The 25,618-nt window shown below is 39.9% G+C and overlaps 1 protein-coding gene across 1 annotated transcript; it reads left to right on the top strand.

Annotated features, from left to right (window-relative positions):
- The first annotated feature begins 19,605 nt into the window (after window positions 1-19,605).
- Window positions 19,606-20,196, top strand: LOC148008885 (pentatricopeptide repeat-containing protein At3g29230-like). Its single transcript, XM_087673956.1, has one exon. It carries the CDS (start codon window positions 19,606-19,608, stop codon window positions 20,194-20,196), a length of 591 nt encoding a protein of 196 aa, XP_087530082.1.
- The last annotated feature ends 5,422 nt before the right edge of the window (window positions 20,197-25,618 follow it).

The raw sequence follows: 25,618 nt of genomic DNA, 5'->3' as shown, positions 1-25,618 counted from the left end.
CCAGACCTCCGGGCTCACACTACAGCAGGCTGAGGACCAGCGTACCCGACGCCGCACGAGGATCCGGGGGTTTCGAACCCCACAGCCACACCGACAGGAGATCCGAAGGATTCTTGATCTACATCGACAGCAGACTGAGATCCGACGACACTCGACACATTGGATCTCAGATCTCCAGTTTGCTCATTCTCCACCGCCGATGTACCACATTCTGCATCCAGGAGGGATCACCTGCTATTAGCGACTTCGACGCGACTGCTACTACATCCCAGGATAGTATATCTCCCTGCATCTGTTACATATATACATCGCACCACTTTATCACAGCCGATAGTTGTTCCCCTATCACAGCCGACATTTGTTCCCCTTTTGTAGCCATTGTTTGGAGTACCAGAGCTACATATGCACATACACATATACGACACTTATCACACTCACAACACCGTATTGTCAGTTTCCAGTTTTTAGCTTTTCATTCAGCACTTTTATTTTGGATAGCTAGACCTCATCAGTTGTATCAGAGTTTGTCTCATAGGCCAGTTTTGGTCTTTAGAAGACGTTAATATAACTTTCTTTCTTTCTTTCTTTCTCTCTTCTTCTTCTTCTTCTCTTCTTCTCCTTCTCTCACTCTCTCTTCTTCTCCTTCTCTCTCTCCCTCTTCTTCTTCTTCTTCTTCTCTTCTTCTCCTTCTCTCTCTCCCTCTTCTTCTTCTTCTTCTTCTTTTTCTTATTTCTCTCCCTCTTCTTCTCCTTCTTCGTCTTCTTCTTCTCTTCTCCTTCTCTCTCTCCCTCTTCTTCTTCTTCTTCTCTCTCTCCCTCTTCTTCTCCTTCTTCTTTTTCTTCTTCTCCTTCTCTTCTTCTCTTCTTCTCCTTCTCTCTCTCTCTTCTTCTTCCTCTCTCTCTCTCTCTCTCTCTCTCTCTCTCTCTCTCTCAATGATGATCACGAGGGGGAGGGGGGGCGCTATTCACGAGGGAGGGGAGGGATGCAGGCTGACACGGAGGGGGGCTACTGAAGGTGACAAGGGAGGGGGTTGCCTCCCCTTATATGGTGGGGGGGAGATGGTAGGGGGGGGGGGAAGACAGCTGCCACCCTTCACCTAGGGGGCTGCATGCCCCCAACTTTGCATTAACTCCTTCTCTCTCTCTCTCTCTCTCTCTCTCTCTTTCTCCCCGCCATGCAGTTAGAAGGGGGAGAGTAAAAAAAATTAAGTTAATTTTTAAAAAAAATTAAGGGGGGGTTCTCATGGGGGAGGCACGAGGGGTACGGGGGATATTACAAGCATACATAGCAGCATCCATTGCAGGAATTCCAGGATCTCTAAAGTGAACATTCGGCCAACTCTACTTCCTTTTGCGACCAACCTGTACTTATCATTAAATTTTTCTACAAAACAACCTTTTGTATTAAAAGGGACCTGCAACCCCTACTCTACCATTTGGCCAACAAACACTAGATTCTTTGTAATTGATGGCACATGTAATACATTTGTCAAACTCTTTGTCTGGCATGAATCATGCATCTCTCCAAACCATTCCACATGACTGGTCATATGATTAGATGCACCTTGATTGACATACCATACATCATCATGTGTCCCCTTTCCTGTAACTGCATTCATCATATGCCACATAACAAATAGATGCTCATTTTTGTCTTCATTCTGTCGTGAAGACGATGTATAGTTTCCTTACTGCAATTTACCACTACGAATATCATCCTTCTTATCATAACAATTGGCTACAATATGTCTTGTTTTGCCACAATAATGGCAAACAATAGCAGAATTTCTAGAGCCTTTGTTCTGCCATCCACCTCTTCCTCTAGAGCTCCCCCTGCCTCTAAATTTTCCTTTGCCTCCATAAACCTGCATTTCACCAAACTGTTGATTGAACTTGTTTTGCTGGTTATCGCTAGCATGTCCCATACCATGGCCTCTCAAAGAGGATCTACCACGTCCCCTTCTTGAACTCGAGTAAAATTCTTGGACCTATTCACCATTTATTTCAAACGAGTCACCTTGCATATTGATCTCTTCAGTAATCATGACAGAGATGAGCTCATCAAAATCTGGAAATGGCTTCCGTACATATACTGAAGCAACAAATGATTTCCATGCCTTCTCATTATTAAGGCCACTCAGAGTGGATGAAACCAAATCATCATCATCCGGAATTGCATCAATCGCTACTAAAGCATCTGCAATGCTCCTCACCTTTAACACATACTCATTGACAGACATTTTTCCTTTCTTCATGGCATTCAACTCTTGCTTGAGTTGAATCTTTCATGCCTTTATATTTACTGAAAACATGCTCTCAAAAATTATCCAAGTTGCATGTGAAGTTTCTACATTCTCGATATATCCCAACATCATATTATCAATGACTGCAGATAACCAGTACATCACCTTTTTGTCTTTTGCATTCCATTCTTTCCATACTTTTAATTCATCTGTAGTCAAAGGGATACCCAAATCTAGCTCATTTTCTTCACGTGAAACAAACTCATAAAGGCCCTTTCCAATGAGGAAGTTCGTCACACAAAACTTCCATGAAGGGTAGTTGTTCTTGTCAAGATTCTAAATAATGGTATTTCCATTGTTCTTTGCCAGTATCACAAACAAGGATACAACACAGCAAACTAATCTTCTGCAATCTTTCACAACACATGCACAACAATACACCAAGCAACCTTTTTTACTGATTTTTCAATAGTACATGTAATCTACAACCTGTTTGCAAATAAACCTTACATTTTCTTCCTACAAACACCTCAAAAATTACAGATTCGAAATCTGTAACCTGTACACCCACTTTCGGTCAATGCAACCGAAATCATAGTGTACCCTAAAACTGTTGCGCGCAACCTTGCGGCTCTAAAATGGGTCCTGGAATGACTTTAGATGCCCAAAATAATTGCGGGAAAGTCCTAAAGGGATTATCTACAGAATATACAGTGATTTTCTCGCACACCAAATCCCACAGCAATCCGAGATTTTTGCTCATTCCTACTTCTGGTGCCTCCACAGGCACTATCCAAGAGAGAGAGTGGAAGAATGGGAGAGCTTCTTACCCCTTGCTTGCTTGCTCAAACCTTGCTTCTTCTCCTTCACTTCATCCTTCAAAATTACCCTCTCTCAATGGCGCGGCTCTGATACCATGTCAAGAATCACGTGATGGGAGGATGAGCTTGAGCTGCTGTGCCAAACACACATTGTATACACAAGAGGAAGCTCACTCAAGAACACAAGAAGAGAGATGGAGGACAAAATTTTTTCTTGCTAATTTTTCTTCTTCTTCCATACACTATACAATAAACACAAATTATAGATAAGATACAACATAAAGGAAAGTGGCCTTCTAAGTCAAACAGTGCATAACTGACTATACTAATCGACTCGTGTTATATCTTTGCCATCTGTAGGTAGATGTAACAAACTAAATATAATAACTGATAAGTTAGTGGCCATGTGAGTATCATAATGACCACCAATGTGCTAACTGTAGACATGCGGACTCATCTAGCAAGGCGTTCTATCATCAATGTCCGCACGTGTTGAGCTTGCCATCTCAATAGGTTGGAACCTCTGCCATGATAAAACCATGGCCTCTTTGATTAGAGTAAAAAGCTACATCTTTGCTTTTACAGTTATTTTAGCTCATAGCCAAACCCAATTTCACTTCTTCATGAGAATAAGCAAGGATACAAGTTCATTAAAGTTAGGAATTTTAACCCTGATTGGAATTGATATATCAAAGGACTTGTATTCAGGCCCTAGACCATTCAGGGTCATAGCTACCAAATCCTTATCATCTACCTCAATCCCAATGGATGCTAGTTGATCTGCAATAGTCTTTATCTTAGTCACATAGTCCTGAATGGATTGACCTTTCCTCTCTACTGTGTTAAACTTTTGCTTCAGTTGTATTTTTCTGGCACTAGTGGTAGTACCATAGTATCTCATCAAAATATCTCATGCAACCTTCAGTGAGCTGCAATTCATTATTTGCATAACCATAGCTTAAAAAATGCATAGGAATATCCAATGCAGTATCCTACAAGCTATCTTAGTCCATGCTTGATGTGCCCTAAGCTAATCAAGAGTCTCATTCCTGTCGGGGAGTTTGGGTTCAGCCTCCAAACCTCTAACCAATTCCTAGTAGCCCTTGCCAATGAGAAAATTCTCCATCCCAAACTTCCAGATAACATAGTTATTGTTGTCTAATTTGTCACCCACCATTTGAGTTATGTTATCAATTCTTTCAGCATTTTCCATCTCTGCAACTCTATGTATTCAATGCAATATACAACCTATAAATGCTTGACTCCATGGTGTTTAGGATCTGACTCCTTGCAGTTCAGGACCGTTTTCCTACCGTTTCAAGAACTATTTTCCTACAAGTTTTAAGATAGTTTTCATGTAGTTTTAGGAATAGTTTTCCTATAGTTTCAGGAATAGTTTTCTTGAAATGCAATTTCAGAGACAATTTTCCTGCAGTTTCAGGACAGTCTCCTATTGTTTCAATAATAGGCTATGAGTAACCAATAGTGAAAAACACAGTCAAATGAGCATAGACCAAGCTCAAATTAGCTCAAAACATTCTATGGTAGTGGTAAAACATCTAGACATGATAGCATGTTCATGTAGACTTCATCTCTCCTACATATATTGTTGCAACCAAGCTATGTAACAATAGACAGACAAGTAGTCTATAATGACCAGTAGTATTTTTAGCCCAAAATATCCTCAAGAAATCATAGACATGTCCATTACATCAGGGATTCAATACATGACCAGACAATCATCAATGCTTGCACTGTATGCAAGTGGCAGTGCCAAATATTCTTCCTAAAGGGTGTTTACAGCCAGGTCCACTATTATACTAGCAATATTTCAATCCAAATTAGAGCAGTTAATGCTCATTTACATTCACAAACCATCTTACATTCATGGACCAACATCCAAGCATTTACAAGTACCAATAGGTGTCAAGATTGCTCCAAAACTTCAAGTGTAAGCTCTCATATATCCAATGACAAATTTCAGCTTGCAATATCAAATCTGTAAAGCATTCTAGAACTAAATTCTTAGCCCCTTTTAATTATGCCAAATGCACAAACTTCAAGGCATATACATTGCCAAATATATCATGTACTTGTTTATGCCCAATACAAGCATTTCAGGGCTAAATACTTTCCATAATTCCAAGCAGGTATAGGCACAGTTTCAACCTATTTACAATGGTTTCTAGGTTCAAATGGGGGCTGCTCCTACTATGATTAGTGCTGCCAATAATGCTTGCTTTGATTGGCCCCTTACTTTACTAAGCTACATAACCTTCATTGTATCAACCCTTCAAGCTGTCCATTTACCCATTCTAAAACATGTGCAAATTTGCCCACATTTTTGGGTTTGTTGTGCTGTTATTCCACTGAATGATCATGCAATAGAGCTCATTCGAGTGGCAAAGAACCCTCTTGAAAATCTCGACAAGCTGTAGTCACCTTAGGCACAAAATACATACTAATAACAAAGCTATGGTTGCCATTTCTGCATGATATTTCAGGACAGCTCTCTTTTCTCCTATAGACCACATTGGATCTCTTCATTCCAGCTCCTGACTTCAGGCTCCAGCTCTTGCAATGCTGATGCCAAGCTCCTAAGCTTCTCAGGCTTCATGGAATCATGGGGATTCATGGCTTTGATACCATGTTAGAAAGATGAGTGAGAGATAGGGGCAAGAGAGAGCACACAACTCTCAATATTCTTCTTCTTCTTCATTGTTCATCACTCTTACTCTAATTGAGTAACACACCATACAATGTACTACAACCTAAGTCAATAAATGTAAAGAGACTTAGTCTAAATGTACCAGCTAACTCTAATCGAATTTATTGCACACACATGTCATCCAGCTAATTTACTACTGGATGGAGTCGGCAAGTAGTAGGTAGACTGAGCTTGCATATCTCAACAAATCAAATGCAAGTATCCATTCTTCCAATTGGAGTCCTTTTGACCCCCCATTTAGTGGCTACAAGGTTTGGAATTATGAAGTGGATACCTAATTCAGAAGCCAAAAAGCAAAGCCAAAAAGCAAGTGACAAAGGTCAAGGAATAGTTATCAATGCCAGGAAGTCACTCATCCAATTGGATAGTTATCAATGCCAGGAAGTCACTCATCCAATTGGATAGTGAATCCAAGGTCGTTTGCCCCTTCGTTTGGCTCGAAACCACTTTCCAACAGTGTAAATGCAATGGGGCGAACGAGTTATTTGGTTACATATTAATTAGTCTTAAGAGAGCTAAGATCCCAAAAAACTCAACAAATGAGGGGGAGAGCCGTTTTTTCGGTGCCCCATTTTTTAATTAAAAATTGATATTGCGTGCCCATTTGAATCAAGCCTCCTCCTCCTAAGAATGAGATCCCTGAATTTTTCACCCCATATCAAAAGAAACAATGAGAGATTTAATGTACTCTATGAAAAGTTTAGATTTCAATCTTCCTCTCTCCCATAATTGTTGTGCAATGGGCTAAGAGGATGAGGGGGAATGGATACTGGTTTGTGACGAGATGTGAGGAATGGATCAAGAAAGCATAAAGTGAGCATCAATGGCGGTTATGTGATGGCGTCAGTGGCTTTGTGCTTCAAATTACGATGCATCACTTATATAGGATTTAGTGTAAGTATTGATTTATTGCATATTAAAAAGATTAAACCACAAAATTTGTGATGCAATATTTAATACAAAAATGGGATTTTTGTTGGATTTTGTGGATTCAATGTTGTTCACATGGAATAATAATTTATATGCTAATAAATCATAATCCATGCTAGTTATATAAATTAAAAAATCAAGAAAAATTAGTCATGTATGTTCAAAATAAATAGAAAAAATCATAAAAATAGTATTTTTGAAGAAAACATATAAAATAAGTTTAGATATGTAAAAATTTTAAAAAGTATATGTGGATATATAATGAAGATAGGGCATGAGGATTTGCCTCAGCCTATCTCTATTTATGTGTGAAAAGTGTGTATTTATTGCTTATTTATACAAAAAATGATAATAGAACCCTTTAACACATATGTATGAAAACAAAACCTAAACTGTAGGGGAAAAGTGCTAAAAAGAGATAAGATTTGAATGATTTTTTATTTGATTGCACATTATGGCATATAAGCTTCAAAGTTTTAAAGGTTGAAGAGAAATAATAGCACAAGTTAGCCCAATACTGTCCTTTTGCAAGACCTTTTGCAGTGCAACATAATGTTAGAGAAATGAAATCATGAAAATGTTATTTTTGCACAACACATAGCTTATTTATAATTGAAATTGTTTGAGCACAATGAGTCATACACATTGCATTTGCATTTGAGCATGGTCTCAAAGAGACTCCTGGATGCATAGCACTTGTATGCCTAGTTGTGACCTACATTGAGTGTGGGAAATTCCCTTTACTGTATGGTAGTACGAAAATATTTGGGAACATTTGTGTGAGGAAATAAATCTATCTCCTGGATCATTATATGTATCATGAGAGCATAAATCCTTAGAATGTAGGAGTGCCATAGGAGCCACAACAATCAACTGTAGGGGGTGCTCTATTTGTGTTTGATGAGGTGTTAATCACCTATATGTATGGGATGCTCCCTGTACTTGGAGTTGGGATGGACTGTATATTGGACTACAATTTGAATCTCATGTCTACAAATATATTTGATAGATATATCATTTCACATTATCCAAACACTCTTGGTCGTAAGGTTGTGGGGCTTGTTTGGAGAGTATAGGAGCTTGGCTAGAGCCTGAAGTGGCAGTTTTTGAACCTTGGCTAATAGGGATCCAATTAGTTAATGTATGCCAAAAAGGTGGAGATAGATGTAATATATCACGATAGGAACCATCAAGTTGAGATTCAATGACAAGAAAGAGTTGAAAGGGCTAGACAGAGAGCAAAGATTATTAGGAGGTATTCTCCTAAGTGTAGCAGTCTGATATATTATCGTAGTTAGTCCATCAAGAAAGAAGAAAGATCTAGCGTTTTGGACTCCTCAAAAATTCAATCTACTTTGAATGGGAGTGTAACTCCTCCAATACAAACCCCTAGAGCAACTTGGTCATCATGATGGTGCAACAAATTGTGATACATGTAGGAACAGTCGGTTATCCAATGCTTAGTTTTTTCCTATCCATTTTTAATGGGTTAGTAGAGGAGATTCAAGAGCAAAAAGGAATCTTATGACGTTGTTTAATATGACTTTGATAGATCTATTTTATGCAACCTTTCAAAGAGATTTTTTGGTATTAAGGCACATTTTTCGCGCACAGATGTTGGTGCCTTCTTCTTCACGTTTTTTCTCCCCTCTTCTCTCTCCATGATTTCATGTGGCATAAAATGTCCAAAGCCTCCAAAGGTCACAACCCCTTTTGGCCACCTCTTCGAATCTTGACCATTTGTTGGCTCCTTCTTCGTCCGGCATCCGATTCGAGTGCTGTAAATTTATGCATGTCCATCTCGACATCTCGCATTGATTGGCAACTCCTGAAAACCCGCACGACAGTCTGAATAATTAGAAAAAATCCACAAGTGTCACTCGGGTGCCTTTTAAAAGTCGTCTTTCACTTGGTGCTTAAAATCGTCCTAGCTAGAGCTACCGCCTTCGATGTTGAATATTTTTCCCCTGAATTCCAGATTTTTTGGCAATTTTTAGGCATATCCCAGGCTCAAAACTCCACTCTCATTGGCGACCACGAGATAGGGCGACTCAGCCCGTCAAATTCCACAACAGATCTACACAAAACAACCAAAGGAAGCATCAAGCTGATACAAAATAGATACATATTAAGACACAGCACAATGCGCACCCTACCCCTTGACAGAACCAAGGCATGACATCCACAAGGAGTAGGCCTAGCATAATCTGATAGAAGGTCCAAAGCTAGTCACTAACCAACTGTTCCCATACGGCCAAACTAAAAAGAACTATCAAAGAGGCCACCCTAAGTGGTGGTCTGAACTACCTACCTACCTAAGGACAACACAACCAAGTGCTCCTACTAGGTGAGGACTCCTATAGCCTGATCAAGAAGTATTTTCTTTTAGCACATTTCTTCTTTTAGGTTTTGTATTTTCATACTCGGGCATGTAAAAAGGAGGGACCTCGCAAGGCGACACTTAATCCTTTTCTGACGCTCAATTTTATTATCGCTCCAACCTTCCTTACTTTCTTCTTTTCCAGCAAGACGCCACCCCTTGGAAGACAAGGCATCGGCCCCAGGTCTGACTCGTCCCCAGGAACCTACCAATCCTTTGCTAGGTGATGATCAACTACTTATAAATGTTCCTTTCTTTTCTTTCTATTTTTATAAGGGAGTTAGAACCCCTTTTTACACACCTTTGTATATATTTACTGTCTTTAAGATATTCAAGGTTTTGTTTCTCTCTATCATCATCATTTCTCTTCGTAGGCTTCTCTAACTGCCTCACAACTAACAAGAACTCCTAGAATGGTTGCCTAGCAAGCTAGCAGAACAGGGTCAGTAGAAGTGCCTTCAAAAATGGGTATTTTGATGCCTCGCAATGTCGTTACAAGAGGCAACGACTACTCAAACTCCCTCAGACATACCTAATCTAAACATGGGACTTCATACCTTGGACGCCGGTCCCCAACAAGAAAAGAAAATCCCCTACACAAGTACACAGACACATATAGCATAAAAACACGGTACTCGAAAAGGAGAGATATCGCCTGCATAGGGCCACGAGAAGCTTCTGTGCAACAAAGGCTCCTTCCAAGCTCTTCTTTGAACCTGTCTAGCACATAACTAAAACAAGAAACCATTAACCGTACCTGTACTAAATAGACAACTGGCCCTCTTGGCCTAATGAAATAAAGCATTTGAAACCTCGGCCTAATGAGATCAAACATAATAGTACCTACACATCCCTCCCTGAAATAGTATAGATAGACAATAATATGCTCCTTCCCAAGGGGGAAAAATAGGACTCACAGCCCTAAACTAAATGCATAAGATTATGACCCATCCCTCCCTGAATATATAGCAATAGGTGTATGCATAACATGTTGTCTAATCAGCTGATGTGTCTAGGATAACAACTCTAGATTGGTCTTGGCTATTATTTGCATCACCCATATCAACCATCGTCTGCCATATATTGCATGCTCTGCTAACATTCCCAACATGCGACCGGGTCCTATCTCATTATTGATAACAATATCCAAACTAGGACCACAATTGAAGAAAAGATCTTCTTCATAAGCAAGATTTGCTAGTGAATCCGCAAACTGATTCCAATACCATGGAAACAACTAAAAAGACACTCTCTCAAACTCCTCAAGTAGGGTCATCGTAGTTCGATGATACATACAAAGGATGGGATTCCACACTGTGTATGTCCCATCTAGCTGATTCAAAATCAACTGGGAATCCCCTTTCACTAACAACCGCCGAATACCACCTTGTTTGGCAATATGCAGTCCCATAATCAAGGCTTTATACTCCGCCATATTGTTAGTAAAATCTACCCCGAGATAAGCGGCTAACTTCATCGTAACTCGATGTCGGGGATCTGGATTACTACTCCAACACTCCCTTTTTTATTAGGGCCCCTGTACACTCCGTCAAAATATAATGTGTACATCCACAATGGGTTTACATAGCCTGCCATCACGAACTCCTCTATTCGTAAATATGATAGTCAATTTTTAACATGTTTAGAGGATGAACTAATGGCTCCATCCCACCTTCTTCATTGAACTCAATAGGGATACTTGTCAATATTCGTAAGCAGTGATGGCAAAAGACTTTGATCTCCCACACAAAGGTTTCGTCCTCTTACTCAATCACTTTATATCCTTTAATCCACTAGATAAGTTTCCCCTGATGGTATCTTCACTCCAGATATGGGTGCTCTAAATAAGGAATTAACTGCCCTATCAACCAGCTTTAAGCTCTTTTGCAGGTCTCAAATCAACCCCAGCATGGACCTCCAATGCATTTTTCCGTATTAGCATACTCAGAAATAATAAGGTTTAATATTATTGAGATTAATCTTATTTTTAAACTCTACTCCCTGCAGATCAGCTAGTAGAGTCGTAGACATATTTTTCCCTATCCTAACAATCTTATAGGGGCTATCCCATCTACGTTCTAGCTTCCTTGGAAACAGCTCCCTACGCGCATCATAGTATAGAACCAAATACCCTTGTTTAAAGGTATATTTCTTTGCTTTAAGGTCATGCAACCGCTTCATCCGATGTTTAGCTACCTCTTGGTGGAATAAGCTTTGCAACTTCAGTTCATCCAGGTGGGCTATGGTCGTGAAACATTCAAAGAGTGAATCCTTATTTCCCAAAGAGTGGTTAATTGCAAACCGTATGGTTGGTTGATTTCTAGGGGTAACACACACTCTTCTCCATAAACTAATTTAAATGGAGTATGGCCGATAGCTCGCTTGAACGTTGTATTGTACGCCCATACTGCCACATACAACTTCCTGTCCCAAGTCTCGTTTCTTCTTAGAGACTATTTTAGACAAGATACCCACAAGCTTCTTATTAGTACTCTCAAATTACCCATTTGCTTATGGATTATATGGGGTCATTTTATTGTTCTTGATCTGCCAAGCTTCAGTCAAGCTTTTGATCACTTTATTCAAAAAGTGGGTTCCACGGTCCAACACTGGTTCCTTCGGTGAAACGGTAGATAATCTGCTCCAAAAGAAAACTTCAGTCTCTTTTGCATTGTCCTGCCTCATCGCCCATGTTTTTGATCATTTAGTAAAATAATCAATTGCTACTATAATGTACCTCTTCTGAGTAGTAGACGACGGGGTGATAGGATCCACAAAGTCAATACCCCACTTCTCAAATGGAAGGATAGCCATGATAGGCGTAAGTGGGCATTTCCTATTCTCTCTGCTCTATCATGTCTTTGACATGTATCACATCTCTTAACATACTCAAAGGAATCTTGGAAGATGGACGGCCACCAATATCCAGCTCTTAAAGCTTTCTGTGCCGTCAACCGTCCCGCGAAGTGCCCTCCACATGCAGAGTCATGGCACTCCTCCAAGATGAAAGGAACCTTGTCAGGCATCACATATCGGTGGTAGATATCATCAACACCCTGCCAATATAGTGTTCCTACGATCAAGGAAAACTTCATAGCCTGTTGTCTGATTTTCCTCTTTTCTGATTTTGATAAACCAGCTCCAGTCTCTCCCGTTGATAGATAATGCGTAATAGCAGCATACCAAGATGGAATAGAATTTGTATCAATTTTAAACATTTCTTCAATATCACTTCCTTTAGCCAAAGTCTCTTTGTGGTGCGCAGATCGGGTCCTGTACGCTCGCGTAGTGAATGTCGGAAGGTCCCCAAGAACAATAGAACTCTACTTTTTGCACAAATTACAAGGTACAAAGTATGAGCGACAAGAGCAAGAGACCAATTGGGTGCAATCTCCCCCCATGGCTTGTATGAGCGCTCCATAAAACATGTATTTTTATGTATTATTCATCTTCAAGCTCAAATAATAGCCTAAATTACAAAATAGCAAGCTTTTAGCTTTTGAGTTTGCTTTAACACAAAATAAGAATAAAGCTAATGGACGGTGCCCAAAGAGTCTAGCATGCCAAATACAATGTCCAAATAGAAATAACATAATCATGCGCCCATGCGCATACAAAATAATAATAAATATCCGACGCCTCAATAAATAGGCGTGACAAAATATAGGCGTGGCGCCTATCAAAATATAATCCATAAATCGAATACTCGCTATCCTCCAATGCTTTCGTCCGCCACTGCTGCTATCTCTACACATCAATTGAAGCATTCACAATCGTTAGTAAAGTAATACAATTAAACCGACAAAAGTGAATACCTAGCAGTCTTCAGCTACATAAATAAATCAACTGGTTAGAAATAAATCCTAACCTTAATTTATTATGAGTGCGCACTCTAAACTCATAAACGTTTATTAATTTAATATGCATTTTGCGGAATCACCTGCTATGGAATCACCCATGTACACACTAAATTAATGAAACACCCAAAAAGGACAGGCGTCCCCATCAACTTCTCGCACAGAGAATCCACTTTGTGTATGAGCCCCGGTCATCAAAGTTTACGGAATCCACCGTAAAACCTCACGGAATCCACCATGGCACAGAATCCACCGTGAAATATGCCTCCTGGCATCATACCCCTGGGGTGGGATAGCAATTGACCTCAATTGCTATTAGCTCAATGTGGAGCTAACAGAGTGGGGAAAGCATTTAAGTCTCTAGCGTGCATCCATTATGCTTCCTCTACAGGATGGCTCTTAAATTTAACTAGATATCCAGAATATCTACGGCCAGTTCTAGTGGTCATAAAATCAATGTCTATGATAGCTTCTGGTTCAAGTATTTCAGTTTCTTCCTCTAACAAAGGTGGGTTTTCATAAATAGGGTGTACAGGTAATTGGCCTCTAAATGGTCTCAATAAACTAATGTGAAATGTGTTGTGAATTTTCCAGTGAGGTGGTAATTCTAACTTGAATGCATTGTCATTAATTTTGTGAATGATCCTAAATGGTCCATAGAATCTAGGGGCTAATTTAACAACTGGGTGTCTATCTACACTTTGTAGTCTACGTTTTTCTATTCTCAACCAAACATAGTCATCAACTTTGAAATTCATTGCTTGTCTTTTCTTATTGGCTTGTTTGGTATATGATTGCTGGGCTTTAGCAATCATGTCTTTAACCTCATCAAAAATAGTATTATGCATACTAGCAATATCATCAGCACTCTGAATTCTATTTGACAAAGATGCAACAGGTGTAGATAATCTATATCCATAAATCACTTCAAACGGTGCTTTCTTTGTAGATGTGTGTGGTATATTATTATATGCAAACTGTAATAAATGAAAATGTGTGTCCCATGTCTGAGGTTTAGAAAGAGTATATGCACGTAAAAGATCTAGAATAGTTCTGTTAGTGGCTTCTGTTTGTCCATTAGTTTCTGGATGAAATGCAGATGAGAAATCAATCTTTGTGCCTAGGTTAGCAAACAGAATAATCCAAAAGTTGTTACAAAATCTAGAATCAGATCTGAAATAATAACTTTTGGCAATCCATGGTTAGTGAAAACAGTTTTGCAAAAATAATTGTGCTACTTGTGATGCTGTTAAAGTTTTCTTACATGGAATGAAATATGCTTGTTTACTAAATCTATCTACTACTGTCCAAATCATATCATGGTTAGATTTAGTATTAGGTAAACCAGTAATAAAATCCATAGAAATTTTTTCCCAAGGTTTAGATGGAATAGACAAAGGCATAAGTAATCCATACTGTTTACCATGATGTCTCTTAACTCTTTAACAAATCAAACATTCAGAAACAAAGTTAGATACATCAGTGTCCATATGCGGCCAATAAAAATATTCAGTTAATGTACATAAGGTAGATATGATACCTCTATGACCTTGATATGGGGGACAATGAATCTCATTCAAAACAAAAGATCTGAATGGAATTGTAACACACAATCTCTTTTCATAAAACATAAACCCATCATTATATGACAATGAATCAATAGGAATCAAGTTATTTTGAACTAATTTATTCCAATGAGCATGAAAAGTAATATCCTGATGATAAGTATCTTTCATAGAAATCAAAGAATCAAAAGATATAACAGAAATATTATGAATGGCAGGTCTTCTACTTAATGCATCAGCCACTACATTTTCTTTTCCGGGTTCGTATTGAATGATAGGATGAAAACTTTGAATAAAGGATGCCCATTTGATATGTCGGTCAGAGATTTGGGGTTGGCTAAGTAAATGTCTAATACTTTGCTGATCAGTCTTAATCATAAATTCTGAACCCATTAAGTAGTGTTTCCACTGTCTTAGTGCTTGTACAACTGCTAATAGTTCTTTGTCATATGTGGAATATTTGAGTTCAGAGGGTTTCAACTTACAACTAGAATAGGCTATGGGATGATTGTCTTGTATAAGTACAGCTCCTATTCCTGATCCACTAGCATCGGTCACTACTAGAAAGAATGGTCTATTAAAATGAGGCAACTGTAAGACAGGGGCATGGGTTAATGCATGTTTCAATAAGTCAAAGGATTTCTGTTGATTTTCGGTCCAATGATAGACAATTCCTTTCTTCAGAAGTTTAGTCAGTGGTAAAGCAAGTAATGAAAAATTACGTACAAACTTCCTATAGAAACTAGCAAGACCAAGGAATGAGCGTAACTCATGCACGTTTTTAGGTACATGCCAATTCAATATTGCATTTATTTTCTTAGGATCAACTTTAATTCCATCAGATGATACAATATGACCTAAATACTCAATTTGTGTTTTAAAGAATTCACACTTTTCAAGATTTGCATATAGTTGATTATCTTTTAATAACTGGAAAACCAATGACAAATGCTCATAATGTTCTTTCTCATTTTGACTAAACACCAAAATATCATCAAAGAAGACAATTACACAATATTGATATTTCAAAAATATACGGTTCATCATTCTACTAAACGTAGCAGGTGCATTAGTCAATCCAAATGGCATCACTAAAAATTCGTAATGACCAAACTGTGTTCTAAATGCAGTCTTGAATATGTCTGACGTATCTAGTCTCACCTGATGATAACCAGACTTAAGGTCTATTTTACTAAATATAGCAGATCCTTGTAGTTTGTCCATAAGGTCATCAACTCTAGGAATGGTATACCTATTCTTTACAGTGATCTTATTTAAAGCTCGATAGTCAATGCACATACGATAGGTATTATTCTTTTTCTTGACTAACAGAACAAGTGCACCGAATGGAGAACTACTAGGTCTAATCAATCCTCTATTTAGTAATTCCTCAACTTGACTCTGAATTTCTTTTTGCTCTATCTGGTTATGCCTATATGGTGCTTTGCAAGGTGGTTGTGTGCCAGGAATCAAATCTATTTTATGGTCTTCTGGACGTGAAGGAGGTAAACCAGGTGGTAGGTCTTCGGAAAAACAGTTTTTAAAATGTGCAAGAAATTCTTTATGCCTAGGATGCATATGATTTTCTTTTACTTGCAGTTCATTCACCCAAATGAGATAGGATTTACTACTCTTGCGTAATGCACGTTTAGCTTGAGTATGAGAAAGCAGTGGAAAAACATTAGATGCATGCATACCATATAATGCAATAGATTTTCCTTGAAAATTAATATCCATTGAATGTGTGGAATAGTCTATATCTGGGTTATGCTGATGACGCCAAGGCATACCTAAAATAATGTCACTTGACTATAATGGAACAACTAGTAAATTTCTTCTTTTTGTGTATTGATCAATTTGAATCTCTAAGTCATGCACTTCTTGTGTACCATTATACCTAGTGCCTAAGAATGCTGCTTTAATACGATAATGTGTAGGTACAGTCTGTAACTTCAATTCTTTTACTAGCTTTGGTGAAATAAAATCATGAGTACTACCGTCATCATGCAAAATAATATTTTCCTTTCCATGCACCAAACATTTCATAGTCAATAAAGAATATGGAGTTGGCTTACCTGGTAAAGTATCCGAAGGTGTAGTAGTGTCGTCCTCATCTTCTGTAAAATCAGGCATATCTTCATGTTCTTCGCCGTCCATTGCTCCAAGGTAGTTGATATGGGAAGGTGGTTTCTTTGAATGGAAATTTGCTGCTAGATGTCCAGGCTGGTGGCATTTATAGTATCCTATAGGTTCGACTTTGGTTACATTGTTGCCAATGGTAGGAAGTCTAGGGACATTAGGGTTTGGCTATGGAATAGACTTAGGGTTTTGATTAACATTGGATGGTAATGCAGGTGGTTTTGCCCAATTTTTATGGAAAGATGATGAAGAGAAACGACCTAGATTAAATCTTCTAAAATTGGAATTGAATTGCTTAGATCCATAGTTACCATTGGCTTGGAATTGCTGTGGACGTCTGTCTCTACCTCGCAGCTTGTCTTCAGTATCGTGAGCTAGTGAAATGGCATCTTCAAGAGTAGCAAGCTTGAACATGTTAACTTCAGCGTAGTAATGCCCAAGGAGTCCAGACATATACTTGCGCTTGTGTGTCGCTTCAGATACGTCTTCAAGCATGTGTAGCTGGAGTAGTGCATTCCAAAAACGCTCTGTGTAATGAGGAATAGGCTCATGATCCCATTGTTGAAGAAGATCCCATTGCTTAATAGCTTTCTCATGAAATTGTGGAGGAAGGAAATTCTGCATGAACTTCTTCTTGAAATTCTCCCAGGTAGCGGGACAATCTATACTCTTGCGTACTATAGTCCACCAAAGAGATGCTCTGTCCACTAAATGATTAGTGACACACTTGATTTTATCTTTTTCTGCATAAGTTTCCTCATGGAAATAGTCGTCAAACTGACTAATGAATGCAAGAACAGTTTTTCCTTCTCGTATGCCATTGAAAGTATGGAATTTGAAACTTCTTTTACTTATCTTTGATTCCTTGCTGATGGTTTGAGCTTCGAGAGTTGCGTCGATGGTACGTCGGATAAGATCTTCATCTTGAGGTTCTTCTTTGTCGGTAGACGATCTCTATAAATTTGCCAGTTGAACTTGCAATGCTTGCCTAGCCCTTCGTTCTTCTTCCAATTGCATCATGATCAAGTCCAGCTTTTGCTCCATCGTAGGATCAAGTAGGTCGCCTTCAGCCATAAGATCATCCATATGTGGTTCCGTCATCCTCCAAAACTCAAAAGACCTTTCTCACTCAAAATCAAGTTAGCGGGATGAGCGTAGCTCAAGTTCGGGAATACAAGGCTTATGTATTTTTGGGTATGGCTTTCACAATCTTCAAAAAATCTGTGTTTTATCCTTCTTCGTATGCTGAAAATGCTTCAGCAAACGTGCGTATGGGAAGAGTACCTTTCAATGAACAACTTTGCAGTTCAGAGTTTCTGCGCAGGAACAGTCCTTCTATGAGTTTTGTGCACAAGTCAGTTCTGACTCCAGTTGACTTGTCTGACTTGCAGAGTACCAGACTAATGTGACTTGCAAAGTTTATTGACTTGCAGTACTTGCTTGCTCTATCGGACTTACAGAACTTTGACTTGTTAGAACTTGCTGAATCTGATTGGTTGGATGTGACCTGAAGTTTGTGAGGACTTGTTTGATTAAGGAGCTTATGTGATTAAGCTTAGTAGCTTGAGGCTACTGTCAACGGCGAATTTCGTGGGGGGGACGTTTTCTGCCGCCGTGGTTTTTGGGATGTTGCCACCGTTTTGTTAATGATTTGAAGATTGAAGCTTTTTTAAAGCTTCTAACTAACCTTAAACTTAAGATTTCAAGCTTAATGAGAGATATGGAAATTACTCTTTTCTCTGTACAAAATGACTTGATAAGGGAGAGTTGGGAGTGGTCCTCCGCCTCTACAGACCGGTCCTTTGCGATCCGATGATGGAAACAGGGATTCTTAATCGCCAGAAATCTGCCTGTATCGACGGTTCGCGACGAGATTGACCGTAGAGCCCGATCGTTCCAGGAGCTCCGCCTTTCCACGAGATGGATAGCGATTGGAAGCTCTTGATCTCAGCTTTGCTCTGATACCACTGGTGCGCAGATTGGGTGCTGTACGCTCGTGTAGTGAATGCCGGAAGGTCCCCAAGAACAATAGAACTCTACTTTTTGCACAAATTACAAGGTAAAAAGCATGAACGACAAGAGCAAGAGACCAATTGGGTGCAATCTCCCCCCATGCCTTGTGTGAGCGCTCCATAAAGCATGTATTTTTATGTATTATTCATCTTCAAGCTCAAATAATAGCCCAAATTACAAAATAGCAAGCTTTTAGCTTTTGAGTTTGCTTTAACACAAAATAAGAATAAAGCTAATGGACGGTGCCCAAAGAGTCTGGCACGCCCAATACAATGTCCAAATAGAAATAACATAATCGTGCGCCCATGTGCATACAAAATAATAATAAATATCCGACGCCTCAATAAATAGGCGTGACAAAATATAGGCGTGGCGCCTATCAAAATATAATCCATAAATCGAATACTCCCTATCCTCCAATGCTTTCCTCCGCCACTCCTGCTATCTCTACACATCAACTGAAGCATTCACAATTGTTAGTAAAATAATACAATTAAACCGACAAAAGTGAATATCTAGCAGTCTTCAGCTACATAAATAAATCAATTGGTTAGAAATAAATCCTAACCTTAATTTATTACGAGTGCGTTGTCGTACTGCTGTGCATCCGAGATGTGGAATCCACCAAAAAGGTTATGCTGAACATGGACCATTTGTCAAGGCACTTGCTTCTTATCATCACATGTAATTAGAGGGTGTCTATCCAGATGTTGTCAGCCATTGGACATGGGTTTCAACTATATTACAGTTAGCGAATAAGACTTTTACATATGGAATAAGTGGATCTTTTTGGTATGCCACTAGCTCAGCCGTACAAATACTTCTTTTCGGTATCATTGCAATGGAAATTAAGTGAAGGGCACCAAAGGTTCACACTATTTTGGAACTTGTTCGGTGTCGCTGAGGTCTGCAGGCACTGCATTGGTGGACATGTATGCCAAGTGTGGTGCACTTGCCAAAGCGCAAGAAACGTTTGATGGGCTTCCATTACATGATACTGTCTCTTGGGCTGCATTCATGGTAGGATATGCTCGGCTTGGTAAGGCTGAAAGGGTTTTCAACTTATTCAACAAAATGAGAGGAGAATGTATTGAGCCAGATGGTGTCACCTTTAGTATTTTGCTTACTACTTGCAGTCATGCAGGTCTAGTGGAGGAGGGGCAAATATATTATGATGTTATGCGCACTGTCTACTGTATCATTCCGAGTTCAGAACATCATAGTTACCTGGTTGATCTTTTCAGTCGTGCAGGTCACTTTGACAAGGCAATAAGTGTCATTCAGAATGTTCCAGACTCTGATTTGGCCCTGTTGGGTGCTTGTCGAAAATGGATAAATGTGGAGCTTGTGAATTGGGCCTTTGAGCATGTGTTACAATTGGATGATAAATGTGCTGCAGCATATGTCTGCATGACTAATTTGTTTCTAGCTGCTGGCAGCCCAAGCCACACAACTCCTAAAGGTCGCGATTCCATTCGGGACAATCCCTCTCAAACTACAAAAGCATCGGTGCAGAGTTGAATAGCAGCAATACCAGATAGAGTTGCAGCAGCAGTTTTTGACATGTATCATCCAATGGCTGAAAGATTAGCATCCCCACCAAGAAAGCATGGCTTTAAGGAGAAACCGGTGTTATTGCAGTCACCAGATGTTTCTGTCAATGCTCCTAGACTGAACCGGATACCGCAGTTCTCTCTCAATGCTCAAGATGCATTGCCTTTGAGGAAGAGTCTACCTATACCAAGCCATGAAAGGAAAATGACCTTAGCTGATGGAGCTCTGGCCAAGTTCCAAGAGGCTCTTGAAATACTAGATTCGTCTAGAGATGGAGATGAAAGGGTCAGTGATGCTACTAGGTGTGCTATTCGCTATAGCTGAGCTTCGTGATTTCCATCTTCATTCTTGGCATGTGAAATTTGGCTTATCAGCAATTATTCTTGCCTGTTGGCAACCTCTAAATGCATTTTTTCGTCCAAAAAAAAAAACAGCCAACAGCAATGAATGAGTGTCAAGGAATCTGGGCGAGGTCACCTTTTTTTTGGTGGGGAGAAAAGCCAACCGCTTTATTAGTCGGAAGGGGGAAGAAAAAGCAGAAAATGAAAACAGGGGAAAAGCCTTCGCCATGCTAGAAAAAGAGTGTGGATATTCTAGAGGAGGGGATCGAATGCTAAAAGAAAGAAAAGAAGGCTGTAGTTCTGGGGGGGGAAGAGATCAACTGAGGAGAATGGTCGATACCCAGAAGAAAAGCAGAAGATAGTGGACAGGAAGGCCCATCTGGGAACATACAGAAGAGCATTGGGAGGAATCACTTGGCTGGATCAATTTCAAGGATGATTACAAGACCATGGATCCTCACTACATGGAGAGCGTCTGTTGGTGGGAGGCCAGGTGCTGTCCATGGGCATTGACAACTACAACGAAGAGTGCCACATCATCGTTATGTGTTACAGCAAAGAGTGTGAGAAAGTCGTCGACTAGTTGCAACTTTGGAATAGATTGATAAAGAGGAGGCAGTGAGTTAGCTCAGAGAAAAGACAAACAATATCAACAGTTGCAGCCTCGTGGGAAGTTTTCTTAATAACAAGCATACATGTTCACCCAAGTATACATCTGGAAGTTCATGGCTGCTCCTCTAGGAAGTGATCTGGTCTGCCACTGTGGCGTCAACAATAATTATATCATCTTTTATCTGTGAGACTGGAATCCTTTGGTGTTCTCTTACATGATTCAAAGCATTTGTGGAGTTTTGGAGAGATGAATAGAGATCTTCAACTTCAATTAAAGCAAGCAAAAGAAGACTGTCAACAACTTTGGAGCATGAGCTTGAAGCATGCCAACAGAAACTGAATTCTGTCTGAAAGGAAAAATTGCAGAACAGGGTACATTAGCCTGCCTTTCCTTCCGGTGCTGAATATACTTCGGACAAATACAAGTGTTGCAAGCTCCCTTGGATAGCCTTTCCTTACACAAATATCACTTATCTACCTGGATATGCTGAATGTATACAGGATGAACAGTGAATTCAGATTAAGTAACATAGTGACAGAGAGTTTAGACCAGACCCTGACTAGTTCTAAACACTTATGATATTGACAACTGCACTTTTCAATAAGCCAACCTTCAGAAACATTGTATACAAAGATCTAATTCTTGCTAAGAATGGGAAGGTGTCCATTTACAACTTGTAAGCTCAGGCTTTCCTGAGTGTGGCCATGAATTGCAAAATCTTTGGCAAATTGTTTGTAAATACATCTCTGCTGCTGTGATTTTCAAATCTAGAAACCTTGTACTTCTCAACTGTGCACGACTTTGAATAGAAAAGATCTAACACAAGATGATCCATTGATCCATCTTTTATCACCAATATCTCTTATTTTAGAACTGATCTTCTATCTTGAAATTGATCAAGGACTTATGAAGTCGCGACATTGCTTTCGAAACCCTTCGATATCTTTGGTGAACCTGACGTGAAAGCATCGCAGAAATTTTAGGATGGGAGATACTTCAGCCTCTTCTACAATTCCAGTTGCGTCCTCTACTTCAGCTCCATCAATGACTGCTGCATCAAGTACTTCAACAGGTGATCTAAAGCAGATTTTGCAGAATATGTCCATGTATATGAAGCTCCAAAATCAGCAGACACGATTCTATATGCAGCAGCAGCAACAATTGCATCAACAGGCAGTTGTCTCAGCAAAGGCAACTATATTCGGAGTAGGAGAATGCATACAGCGCGACTAAGGCGATTGAAGCAGTTGAGAATGAGAAGAAGCTATTTGATGGCCATAATGTTTCAACATATTTGAAGACATATGAGATCAAGATGGGGTTTTTTGGAGTTCTAGCTGGACTTATGAGTAAGTACTTCCTTCGTCTTGTCACACCCGCCTTGAGGGCAAAAGTGACTGATCTTTTTATTCAAAATTCACATTGGCAAGATTTTAAGGCCCTGAAAGAAGAATATTTCCTTGAGGACTTTGGGATGGCTACACGGCGGTCATTCTGAGAGTGGGTCTACATGCCAAACAAAGGTCTAGCTGCTTCAGAGTTGATTTGGGAATTTGAAGAAAGGTATAGTCAGCTTGATGCCATTGAACAAAGAGCATTGGATGTTGAAAAAGTTGAGCTTTTCTTGCAAGCTGCAGATCCTGCTCTTCGAGAAGAATTGGGAGAGCTTCTTGAGGATCGCACGAAGCCTATGGGACTTAAAACGGATTGGCAGGATGCCCAGGATGCAGTCTCAACTTTGACCAAGAGGAGGATATGGAAGACCCGTCTACAGAATGGTTCTATGACACCGACACCGTCTTCTGCTCCTATGCCTGCTTCTATCCCTGTTATTTCTTCTCCTCCTTAGCCAGTTTCTTGGCCTATGCCAGTACCTACTGTTTCCACTCCTCCTATTCCTCCTGTTTCACGACCGATGCCTGTACCTTCTACTCCAAAACCATCCACTCCATCGGTGCCTACGTCTCTTGATGATATAATCAAAGGCATAACGGATTTGACACTGGAGTCAGTTAAAGCGGAGTTGGTGGGAAAATTGAAAGAGCAGTTTGCTTCTACTGCGCCTACTATTTCTTCTAGTGCTCCTACTGCACCTAGGAGTGCTCCTATTGCACCTAGAAGAGATCGGAGATGTATTTGGTGTGATAGTACGGACCATCAGCAATTCAGGGATTGTGAATCTTTTCAGGATGCAAGGAGGAAGAATTTGGTATATTGGGGACAAGATGGTAAGATTTGGTTGACTAAAACAGGAGCTCCGCTTGCTATCAACTTTGGGAAAGGCGGAATGAAGAAGTTAGTGGATGACATGGCTACGCGTACTTCTTATGTGACAGCTAGAGGAGATGCTTCTGCATATGGAGTCCAGATTGAGAAGGGATCAGAGAATCAGTCAGCACTATGGACTTATGCTATGGAGACTGCAAACAAGGGAAAAATTCAGCAAACTGTTTTGACTAGTGCAGGGTCTAGCATCAGATCAGAGACAGGTTGGGATTTGCCTGTTGACAGGTACTCTATTTATGCTTATTTGGCTAAGTTTCAGGGAGCAGATGTACTTGTTGAGGAGAAGCGTAAGAGGGATGAAGAAAATCCAAGTGCAGCTAAAAAGACTAGAGGGGGTGAGTTTGTTACTCCACCTACTGCAGGACCGTCTTTGAGACTAGGGCCAAAACGACAGATGGAAGATGTTCAAAAGAGAGAAAAGAGGCAAGAGCCTAGAGAGAGAAAGCAGCCAGGGTTTTTGATGTCCGATATTGAGACATCTACGGACATGAAGAAAATCTTTAATGACAAGATACTTGGCAGTGAGGTGACTTTCACTATTTCTGAGGTTTTGGGCATCTCGAAAAGAGAGTTTCAAGATCAGTTTCAGGAGGTCCTGAAGAGAAAAAGACATGCATTGCCTACTACTGATACACAGGGAGTTTTGATTGGGGAGTTGGATGAGGATGAGGATGAGGTTATGGTTGAGAATGCTTCTGTTTTTCCATAAGTAGAGAAGAGGGTTCAGCCTATGCATTATGCTGAAACTGATGAGCCTGTCTTGATACCGTGTAGTCACTTTTCACGGAGTCATTGGGCTAGGACAACTACAGAGAAGATGGTAAAAATTGGAGAGAAACAGGTGCCTTATGTTGCTTTGGTGGATCATGGTTCAGAGATTAATCTCATAGTTCGTGGAGTTTATGAGAGTAACAGATGGCCTATGGATGTAGAGCATGGGTGGCGTATGAGAGCTGCCAACAACACTGCAGGTGATTTGTATGCTGCTTGTCCCAGTGTCAGGGTTTCTATTGGAGATGTAGAGGAGGATTTCCATTTCTTTGTGCACGATTCATGCTCTTATCCTGTAATTCTTGGACATCCATTCATCACAGAGATGCACATGGAAACAAAGGTAATGGATGATGGATCTGCTTATGCACGGATTCGTAGTAAAGATGGTATGAGAGCAGTTCAGTTTATGACTGTGTGTGTGAACCATGTTAGAAACAGGGATACTCTCAGAGATGCACCTTTGCCCACTATGAGGGATTCGGGTTTTCATTAGGTACCGCCGTTTCGTGAGACGACGGTGGTACAGAGCAGAGGAGATTGGTGTTCTTGCCTCCTGGTAGCAGTGTTTTCACCTTCGGTTTTGTTGGGATTTCAACAAACAGTTCGATGAGCTATCAAAAGATTTCTAGGTTGCCTAGAGCTGCCAGGCAGTACATATGCAGGAAGGAGAAAAATTTGAAAAATGCAGGAATTTTAGAGGATGATGAGCACATAGATGGAATGTATGACAGTATGATTTGTGTAGATACGATGGAAGAGATGAAAGATATGCTGAAAGCTGATATGCAGAGTTGTCACAGTAATGTATTAGTGAAATCCCTGGACATGTTTCATGAAATTGTAGATTTTGTGTCACAGATTGAATCAGAGGCTGAGGTGATTCAGCAAAAAGTGTTGAGTGCTGAAGAAATTCAGCAAACAGAGTTTCCAGCTGATTATGATCAGCTTATAGAGACACAGAGGGCTGAAAATTTTCAGCCAACAGAGTTTACTGCTGAAATATTTCAGCATCCAGAGTTAAGGGCTGTTCCTATGCAGTCCATAGAGCAGAGGGCTGAGGATATTCAGCCATTCGAGTGCAGAATTGCTGATTTACAGCAAGATTTGAGTAATGCAGAAGAGCATAATGAAGCCAGGGTTGACACGAAATACAAAACTGTGGATAAGAAGGTGAAGTCGGTAGCTGTACCGCTTCCACCTGACAGTGATCAGCAAATAGAGAGGGCTGCCAAATAGCCAATTTTGAGGAATCCGGAGCATATTGGCCATAAATTTTCAGCAGAGACTCTTGCTGAATTGGAAATTGGAAATGGTGATTTCTTGCTACCCACAGAGAAGCAATGCTTTCAGGAGATGCTTGAGCGACATGGAAGGA

This window comes from Lygodium microphyllum, unplaced genomic scaffold, assembly GCF_053477565.2.
Source record: "Lygodium microphyllum isolate KBCC unplaced genomic scaffold, Lygodium_microphyllum_v1.1.10 scaffold_52, whole genome shotgun sequence".
In the NCBI taxonomy this organism is placed as follows: domain Eukaryota; kingdom Viridiplantae; phylum Streptophyta; class Polypodiopsida; order Schizaeales; family Lygodiaceae; genus Lygodium; species Lygodium microphyllum.
Note: the sequence above shows the minus strand (reverse complement) of the source record. Positions and strands in the feature narration are given on the sequence as shown.

What these genes read in the sequence shown, in the direction of transcription:
- LOC148008885 (XM_087673956.1), top strand. Translation starts at nt 19,606, where the DNA reads ATGTATGCCAAGTGTGGTGCACTTGCCAAAGCGCAAGAAACGTTTGAT.